Source organism: Cherax quadricarinatus, chromosome 35 (genome assembly GCF_038502225.1).
Source record: "Cherax quadricarinatus isolate ZL_2023a chromosome 35, ASM3850222v1, whole genome shotgun sequence".
Lineage (NCBI taxonomy): Eukaryota > Metazoa > Arthropoda > Malacostraca > Decapoda > Parastacidae > Cherax > Cherax quadricarinatus.
This window is the reverse complement of record NC_091326.1, coordinates 29,246,740-29,256,959: the sequence shown is the minus strand read 5'-3', so window position 1 is coordinate 29,256,959 and position 10,220 is coordinate 29,246,740. Positions and strand designations below refer to the sequence as shown.

The window sequence follows — 10,220 nt, the reverse complement described above, 5'->3', positions numbered from 1 at the left end:
AGGTGAGTACAACTAGGTGAGTACATACATACACACATACATACATACATACATACATACATACATACATACATACATACATACATACATACATACATACATACATACATACATACATACATACATACATATATACATACATACATACATACATACATATATACATACATACATACACACATACATACATGCATACATACATACATACATACATACATACATACATACATACATACATACATACATACATACATACATATATACATATATACATATATACATACATACATACACACATACATACATACATACATACATACATACATACATACATACATACATACATACATACATACATACATACATATATACATATATACATGTCATTCGTCAATTAAAAATTGCATTTACATAACTATTTTAATGATAACATTTACACCAAGAGAGTATGACTTCAGTGTCGACATCAGTAAAACTGCTATGGAAATAAGCTTCAAAACCTTCTAAATGAAACACTAATTAGGATGAAGAATTTAATTAAGGTAATTTAATTATACTTAAGTCTTGGTTTGTGCCCTTGTGAGCAGAGTTGTAACAAGGAAAATATGTGATAAAAGCTGTATAAAATACCGACAAGTTGATGATTAAGTCACATGTGCGACAGTTGGGTATCTTTATTGTTGAAACGTTTCACCTAGACAGCAGGTTTCTTCAGTCAAATACAGTCAGCAGGAGCAGCAATGAAGTAAAGATGATGTAATCAGTCCATCAACCTTGAAGAAAATAGTATTTGAGGTGGTCAGTCCCTTAGCCTGGAGAACGATATCGTTCCAGACCCTGGAGCTGGACTCTTCTCCAAGCTGAGGGACTGACCACCAGACCATGGAGCTGAACTCTTCTCCAAGCTGAGGGACTGACCACCAGACCATGGAGCTGGACTCTTCTCCAGGCTGAGGGACTGATCACCAGACCATGGAGCTGAACTCTTCTCCAGACTAAGGGACTGATCACCAGACCATGGAGCTGAACTCTTCTCCAGACTAAGGGACTGATCACCAGACCATGGAGCTGAACTCTTCTCCAGACTAAGGGACTGATCACCAGACCATGGAGCTGAACTCTTCTCCAGGCTGAGGGACTGACCACCAGACCTTGGAGCTGAACTCTTCTCCAGACTAAGGGACTGATCACCAGACCATGGAGCTGAACTCTTCTCCAGACTAAGGGACTGATCACCAGACCATGGAGCTGGACTCTTCTCCAGACTGAGGGACTGACCACCAGACCTTGGAGCTGAACTCTTCTCCAAGCTGAGGGACTGACCACCAGACCATGGAGCTGAACTCTTCTCCAGACTGAGGGACTGACCACCAGACCTTGGAGCTGAACTCTTCTCCAGACTGAGGGACTGACCACCAGACCTTGGAGCTGAACTCTTCTCCAGGCTGAGGGACTGACCACCAGACCTTGGAGCTGAACTCTTCTCCAGGCTGAGGGACTGACCACCAGACCATGGAGCTGAACTCTTCTCCAGGCTGAGGGACTGACCACCAGACCACGGAGCTGAACTCTTCTCCAAGCTGAGGAACTGACCACCAGACCATGGAGCTGAACTCTTCTCCAGGCTGAGGGACTGACCACCAGACCATGGAGCTGAACTCTTCTCCAGGCTGAGGGACTGACCACCAGACCATGGAGCTGGACTCTTCTCCAGGCTGAGGAACTGACCACCAGACCATGGAGCTGAACTCTTCTCCATGCTGAGGGACTGACCACCAGACCATGGAGCTGAACTCTTCTCCAGGCTGAGTGACTGACCACCAAACCATGGAGCTGGACTCTTCTCCAAGCTGAGGAACTGACCACCAGACCATGGAGCTGGACTCTTCTCCAGGCTGAGGGACTGACCACCAGACCATGGAGCTGGACTCTTCTCCAGGCTGAGGGACTGACCACCAGACCATGGAGCTGGACTCTTCTCCAAGCTGAGGGACTGACCACCAGACCATGGAGCTGGACTCTTCTCCAAGCTTAGGGACTGACCACCAGACCCTGGAGCTGAACTCTTCTCCAAGCTGAGGGACTGACCACCAGACCATGGAGCTGGACTCTTCTCCAAGCTGAGGGACTGACCACCAGACCATGGAGCTGAACTCTTCTCCAAGCTGAGGGACTGACCACCAGACCATGGAGCTGAACTCTTCTCCAAGCTGAGGGACTGACCACCAGACCATGGAGCTGAACTCTTCTCCAAGCTGAGGGACTGACCACCAGACCATGGAGCTGAACTCTTCTCCAGACTGAGGGACTGACCACCAGACCTTGGAGCTGAACTCTTCTCCAGACTGAGGGACTGACCACCAGACCTTGGAGCTGAACTCTTCTCCAGGCTGAGGGACTGACCACCAGACCTTGGAGCTGAACTCTTCTCCAGGCTGAGGGACTGACCACCAGACCATGGAGCTGAACTCTTCTCCAGGCTGAGGGACTGACCACCAGACCACGGAGCTGAACTCTTCTCCAAGCTGAGGAACTGACCACCAGACCATGGAGCTGAACTCTTCTCCAGGCTGAGGGACTGACCACCAGACCATGGAGCTGAACTCTTCTCCAGGCTGAGGGACTGACCACCAGACCATGGAGCTGGACTCTTCTCCAGGCTGAGGAACTGACCACCAGACCATGGAGCTGAACTCTTCTCCATGCTGAGGGACTGACCACCAGACCATGGAGCTGAACTCTTCTCCAGGCTGAGTGACTGACCACCAAACCATGGAGCTGGACTCTTCTCCAAGCTGAGGAACTGACCACCAGACCATGGAGCTGGACTCTTCTCCAGGCTGAGGGACTGACCACCAGACCATGGAGCTGGACTCTTCTCCAGGCTGAGGGACTGACCACCAGACCATGGAGCTGGACTCTTCTCCAAGCTGAGGGACTGACCTCCAGACCATGGAGCTGGACTCTTCTCCAAGCTTAGGGACTGACCACCAGACCCTGGAGCTGAACTCTTCTCCAAGCTGAGGGACTGACCACCAGACCATGGAGCTGGACTCTTCTCCAAGCTGAGGGACTGACCACCAGACCATGGAGCTGGACTCTTCTCCAAGCTGAGGGACTGACCACCAGACCATGGAGCTGGACTCTCCTCCAAGCTGAGGGACTGACCACCAGACCCTGGAGCTGGACTCTTCTCCAAGCTGAGGGACTGACCACCAGACCATGGAGCTGAACTCTTCTCCAGGCTGAGGGACTGACCACCAGACCATGGAGCTGAACTCTTCTCCAGGCTGAATGACTGACCACCAGACCCTGGAGATGAACTCTTCTCCAGGCTGAGGGACTGACCACCAGACCATGGAGCTGGACTCTTCTCCAAGCTGAGGGACTGACCACCAGACCATGGAGCTGAACTCTTCTCCAGGCTGAGGAACTGACCACCAGACCATGGAGCTGAACTCTTCTCCAGGCTGAGGGACTGACCACCAGACCCTGGAGCTGGACTCTTCTCCAGGCTGAGGAACTGACCACCAGACCATGGAGCTGAACTCTTCTCCAGGCTGAGGGACTGACCACCAGACCCTGGAGCTGGACTCTTCTCCAAGCTGAGGGACTGACCACCAGACCATGGAGCTGAACTCTTCTCCAGACTGAGGGACTGACCACCAGACCCTGGAGCTGGACTCTTCTCCAAGCTGAGGGACTGACCACCAGACCATGGAGCTGAACTCTTCTCCAGCCCGAGGGACTGACCACCAGACCATGGAGCTGAACTCTTCTCCAGACTGAGAGACTGACCACCAGACCATGGAGCTGGACTCTTCTCCAAGCTGAGGAACTGACCACCAGACCATGGAGCTGAACTCTTCTCCAGGCTGAGGGACTGACCACCAGACCATGGAGCTGAACTCTTCTCCAAGCTGCAGAGCTGACCACCAGACCGTGGAGCTGAACTCTTCTCCAGGCTGAGGAACTGACCACCAGACCATGGAGCTGAATTCTTCTCCAGACTGAGAGACTGACCACCAGACCCTGGAGCTGGACTCTTCTCCAGACTGAGGGACTGACCACCAGACCATGGAGCTGAACTCTTCTCCAGGCTGAGGAACTGACCACCAGACCATGGAGCAGAACTCTTCTCCAGACTGAGAGACTGACCACCAGACCATGGAGCTGAACTCTTCTCCAGACTGAGGGACTGACCACCAGACCATGGAGCTGAACTCTTCTTCAAGCTGAGGGACTGACCACCAGACCATGGAGCTGGACTCTTCTTCAAGCTGAGGGACTGACCACCAGACCATGGAGCTGAACTCCTCTCCAGGCTGAGGGACTGGCCACCAGACCATGGAGCTGAACTCTTCTCCAGGCTGAGTGACTGACCACCAGACCTTGGAGCTAAACTCTTCTCCAGACTGAGGGACTGACCACCAGACCATGGAGCTGAACTCCTCTCCAGACTGAGGGACTGACCACCAGACCATGGAGCTGAACTCTTCTCCAGACTGAGGGACTGACCACCAGACCCTGGAGCTGGACTCTTCTCTAGGCTGAGGGACTGACCATCAGACCATGGAGCTGAACTCTTCTCCAGGCTGAGGGACTGACCACCAGACCCTGGAGCTGAACTCTTCTCCAGACTGAGGGACTGACCACCAGACCATGGAGCTGAATTCTTCTCCAGGCTGAGGGACTGACCACCAGACCATGGAGCTGGACTCTTCTTCAGGCTGAGGGACTGACCACCAGACCATGGAGCTGGACTCTTCTCCAGGCTGAGGGACTGACCACCAGACCCTGGAGCTGGATCTTTTCCAGGCTGAGGGACTGACCACCAGACCATGGAGCTGGACTCTTCTCCAAACTGAGGGACTGACCATCAGACCCTGGAGCTGGACTCTTCTCAAAGCTGAGGGACTGACCACCAGACCCTGGAGCTGAACTCTTCTCCAGGCTGAGGAACTGACCACCAGACCATGGAGCTGAACTCTTCTCCAGGCTGAGGGACTGACCATCAGACAGTGGAGCTGGACTCTTCTCAAAGCTGAGGGACTGACCACCAGACCATGGAGCTGAACTCTTCTCCAGGGTGAGGGACTGACCACCAGACCATGGAGCTGAACTCTTCTCCATGCTGAAGGACTGATTACCTCAAACTCCATCTGCTCTTCAACCATTTTGCTTTGTATTGGACTGATGAAGCCACTGTGTGGCTAGAAGTTTCCACAATACCCATGTGTTGCAGGTGTGTCTTAATCATCAGGGAAAAAAATCAACAGACACTGAACGTGTTCATACAATGAAGTGTTTAGGGATACCATCAGCCCTACGGTCGAGGCGATGAGCGATACAGAAGTGAATGTGGTATTTGCTGACACTATAGCTAAGTCAGGGTAGAGAGACCACTGACTGATGGGTTGGAGTCAGTGGCACAGTGCAATAATTTGTTATGATACATCCAGTTGGGAACAATTCTCTGGTACAGGTGGTGATATAATCTTTCCTAGCAGTAGTCTGCAGCAGTGATTCTTTTCTCTTGAGTGGGTGTGACTCGGACCTCCCTAGCTTGGACCAGTAGGCCTGTTGCAGTCCTCCTTTCTATGAAAGCGTTACCTAAGAAAATTATTTGATCTCTTCTGTGTCTTTAAACTTATGAATAGCTGCTGCTTCTAATGATGTTCTCACAGAGCTACAGCAGTTCCCATTTTTGTTCAATTTAATTGTAAGGTTGTCACACATAGATATACCATATGTGCAAACTATGGAACGGGCGAGGTTTGAACCCATGGCAAGTGAGTCCTAACATTCACAGGCCGGTGCATTAACCTCCTGTTCCTTCGTTTATTTGTAATCGTTTTATTACGATTTTGTTAGCGATGTGTGCAGCTGGTCTGTTTACACTCAACAATGTGTTGGTCTATCGAGACAGACATCCTACTGGGGCTCGACGCGCTAATCTAGTGAGACTGAGGTGAAGTGTTAGATATGGAGATGTTGCCAGGAAAACGCTTCATCATCAGCTTAACGATGGTCTCACCTGGGATGATGGAGGTATTAATACCAAACTCTTCCTCCAAGGTGGTCAAGTCGACCGTCGCCAGTGTTTCAAACTCAAAGCGATCGCCGATCCTTGCTGTGAGGCTGTTGGCAGCCTCCACGTTCATTGCTTGGAAGCCTCGCTCTTTCCCGAGTTCAAGAGTTTTCTGAAATGTGTAATATTTATTTTCCCAAAACATCAGAAACACTTGTATAATATCAAGTTGTTCAAAGTCATTTACTATTATTAACAAATTAGTGTGATATGTTTTAAAGACAAAAATTCTACACAGGTTTTAAAAACACATATGATCAAAGTTATTATTATAAAAAGGCGCAAGTGTAGCTAATGCGACATTTTATCGTCAAGCCCTAACGGCTTGACGAAGCTCCTGGTGCGCGAAACGTTGCCACAATAAAATGTCGCATTAGCTGCACTTGTGTCCTTGTACCTAATATATTGTCAGTAATTCTACCAGCATTATTGCTATTATTATTATTTTTATTTTGAGTAAGCGCTAAGCCTGTAGGAGCTATACACTGGGAAATGAGAGTTTACCTTTGAGTCTTACCTATGACCTATTATGAAATTTTCCTTAGTCTCGCGGTCCGGCTTCCCAAGCCTGGTCGACCAGGCTATTGCTGTTGACAGCACCCTCTTCCAACCGGTCCACATATCCACCAAAACCTGGTTAATCTGGAACACTGCAGAGTTACGGATCCAGTTTCCTCTTGTAATCTTCTACACTTGTTCCAGCAATATTTCTGATACCTGCTCGTAGCAGTTTGGGAAGTCTAGGCTCACGGATGTGGATGCAGTGTTTTCTCATGGTGCCGATGGGGCCCCTGCTTTTTTTCAACTGGGTCTATTTTGCACTTCTTCCAGTATCTCTCACTTCAATATGTAATTATGGTAGTGTGCTTACTTGGGACTGGGACTTCTAGTATCTGACATGTGTAGATAAATGGTTCAGAGAACCGACAAGTTGGTAAATTAAACACATGTGCAACACCTTCCTTCTGAGTATTATCGCGTATCTCTTGTTTCCACAGAATGCATTTCGAAACCACAGAAAGGTGGGATTTGAATCCACACGTTCAAACCCTACCCGTTCCGTGGTTTGTTTCCAATCGTATTATTATGATGGGGAGGGTAGCTCCAATTCCTTGGATGAAGAAACCTTTACCAGCATTAAGGCTTCCTCTTCCCCAAAATTTGGCCTGACAATCAATTTTTTATTATTATTGAAAAAAAATTAACAAAACTATTTACCTGGAACAGGCAGGTTCCAAGACCAAGATTAGCGTAGTCCTGATGGGTACAGAGAACATACAAGTGCAGCATACCCTGGGCGTCAACACCTTCAAAATGGGTGATATTATCATAGAGTTTTCCTATAATCCGGTTAATCTTGCTCACGTTTTCCTGTCACAAAGAAATTTTTAGTAATGCATTAAACAGTTATTTAAAACTCATTATAATGTCACTAAAAAAATTTAATACTAAAAATTTTTATTGACAAAATTAGTAGTTCGACCACTACACCATGAGGGTCCCCAGTGATAATATTAACCCAACATGCCACTTTGCAATGGTCACATGGCCAACAACTACCATTCAGTACACTTTATTTTTATCATATATTATATCTCACTCCACAGTGATGGAGAGTGACTCTTGTCTCCCTACCATCAATGACTCTGACTGTAATATACGAACAAAAAATCTGAATAAAACCAGCTTACCATTGCAGCAACTTTAAGTGTTTCTTCCAAGGAGAAGATTTTATTGAGTGAGACTCCCACGATAGTTTTCGAGGTCTTGTGCCGGGCAGCAAGAGACAGTCCAGATGCTAAACAACTCCGAACATCTCTCATGTATATATTCTCCCCTAATAAACTCGGAGACGTCTCCTCAATGGCTTTGTTCTTGAAGAAAAAATTACAGAACTGCTGAATGAATGGCACGAGCTTAACATTTATATACTACTACTACTACTACTACTACTACTACTACCACCACTACGACTACTACTACTACTACTACTACTACTACTACTACTACTACTACTACTACCACTACTACTACTACTACTACTACTACCACTACTACTACTACTACTACCACTACTACTACTACTACTACTACTACTACTACTACAACTACTACTACTACTACTACTACTACCAGTTCTACTACTACTGCTACTACTATTACTACTACTACAACTACTAGTACTACTACTACTACTGCTTCTACTACTAATACTACAACTACAACTACTACTACAGCTACTACTACTACTACTACTACTACCACTACTACCACTACTACTGCTACTACTACTGCTACTACTACTACTACTACTAGTACTACTACTACTACTAATACTACTACTACTGCTGCTACCACTACTACTAGTACTACTACTACTGCTGCTTCTACTACTACTACTACTAGTGCTACTACTACTACTACTACTACTACTACTACTACTGCTACTACTACTACTGCTACTACTACTACTACTACTGTTACTACTACTACTACTACTAGTACTACTACTACTACTAATACTACTACTACTACTACTACTAGTACTACTACTACTACTAATACTACTACTACTGCTACTACTACTACTACTAGTACAACTTCTACTACTACTAGTACTACTACTACTACTAATACTGCAACTACTACTACTACTACTACTACTACTAGTACTACTACTACTGCTACTACTACTACTACTACTTCTAGTACTACTACTACTACTACTAGTACTACTACTACTATTACTACTAATACTGGTACTACTGCTACTACTACTACTACTTCTACTAGTACTACTACTACTACTACTACTACTACTACTACTACTACTACTAATAATAATAATAATAATAATAATATGAAGGAAAGCAAAAACTGAAAAAGATGAAAATAAGACGAAGAATAATTGTTACGCTTGTTGTAAGCTTGGTGCAAGCTTGATGTAAGCTTGGTGGAAGCTTGATGTAAGCTTGGTGTAAGCTTGATGTAAGATTGATGTAAGCTTGGTGGAAGCTTGATGCAAGCTTGGTGTAAGCTTGATGTAAGCTTGGTGTAAGCTTGATGTAAGTTTGATGTAAGCTTGGTGGAAGCTTGATGCTAGCTTGATGCTAGCTTGATGCTAGCTTGATGCTAGCTTGATGCTAGCTTGATGCTAGCTTGATGCTAGCTTGATGCTAGCTTGATGCTAGCTTGATGCTAGCTTGATGCTAGCTTGATGCTAGCTTGATGTTAGCTTGATGCTAGGTTTGGTGTAAACTTGATGTAAACTTGGTGTAAACTTGATGTAAGCTTGGTGTAAACTTGATGTAAGCTTGATGTAAGCTTGGTGTAAGCTTGATGTAAGCTTGATGTAAGCTCGGTGTAAGCTTGATGTAGGTTTGATGTAAACTTGATGTAAACTTGGTGTAAACTTGATGTATGCTTGGTGTAAACTTGATGTAAGCTTGATGTAAGCTTGGTGTAAGCTTGATGTAAGCTTGATGTAAGCTTGATGCAAGCTTGATGTAAGCTTGATGGAAGCTTGATGGAAGCTTGGCGTAAGCTTGATGTAAGCTTGATGTAAGCTTGGTGTAAGCTTGATGTAACCTTGGTGTAAGCTTGGTGCAAGCTTGATGTAAGCTTGGTGTAAGCTTGATGTAAGCTTGATGTAAGCTTGGTGTAAGCTTGATGTGACCTTGGTGTAAGCTTGGTGTAAGCTTGATGTAAGCTTGATGAAAGCTTGGTGTAAGCTTGATGTAAGCTTGATGTAAGCTTGGTGTAAGCTTGATGTAAGCTTGATGTAAGCTTGATGCAAGCTTGATGTAAGCTTGATGGAAGCTTGATGGAAGCTTGGCGTAAGCTTGATGTAAGCTTGATGTAAGCTTGGTGTAAGCTTGATGTAAGCTTGGTGTAAGCTTGATGTAAGATTGATGTAAGCTTGGTGGAAGCTTGATGCAAGCTTGATGTAAGCTTGATAAGCTTGATGTAAGCTTGGTGTAAGCTTGATGTAAGCTTGATGTAAGCTTGGTGTAAGCTTGATGTAGGTTTGGTGTAAACTTGATGTAAACTTGGTGTAAACTTGATGTAAGCTTGGCGTAAACTTGATGTAAGCTTGATGTAAGCTTGGTGTAAGCTTGATGTAAGCTTG

At 46.0% G+C, this 10,220-nt stretch overlaps 1 protein-coding gene across 1 annotated transcript; it reads right to left on the bottom strand.

Annotated features, from left to right (window-relative positions):
• Positions 1-519: 519 nt before the first annotated feature.
• Positions 520-8,543, bottom strand: LOC138853617 (serine-rich adhesin for platelets-like). Its single transcript, XM_070091482.1, has 3 exons — positions 7,783-8,543; positions 7,310-7,462; positions 520-6,203 (listed from the first exon to the last, which is right to left on the bottom strand). Exon 3 carries the CDS (start codon positions 4,841-4,843, stop codon positions 800-802), a length of 4,044 nt encoding a protein of 1,347 aa, XP_069947583.1. The 5' UTR covers positions 4,844-6,203; positions 7,310-7,462; positions 7,783-8,543; the 3' UTR covers positions 520-799.
• Between the last annotated feature and the right edge of the window lie 1,677 nt (positions 8,544-10,220).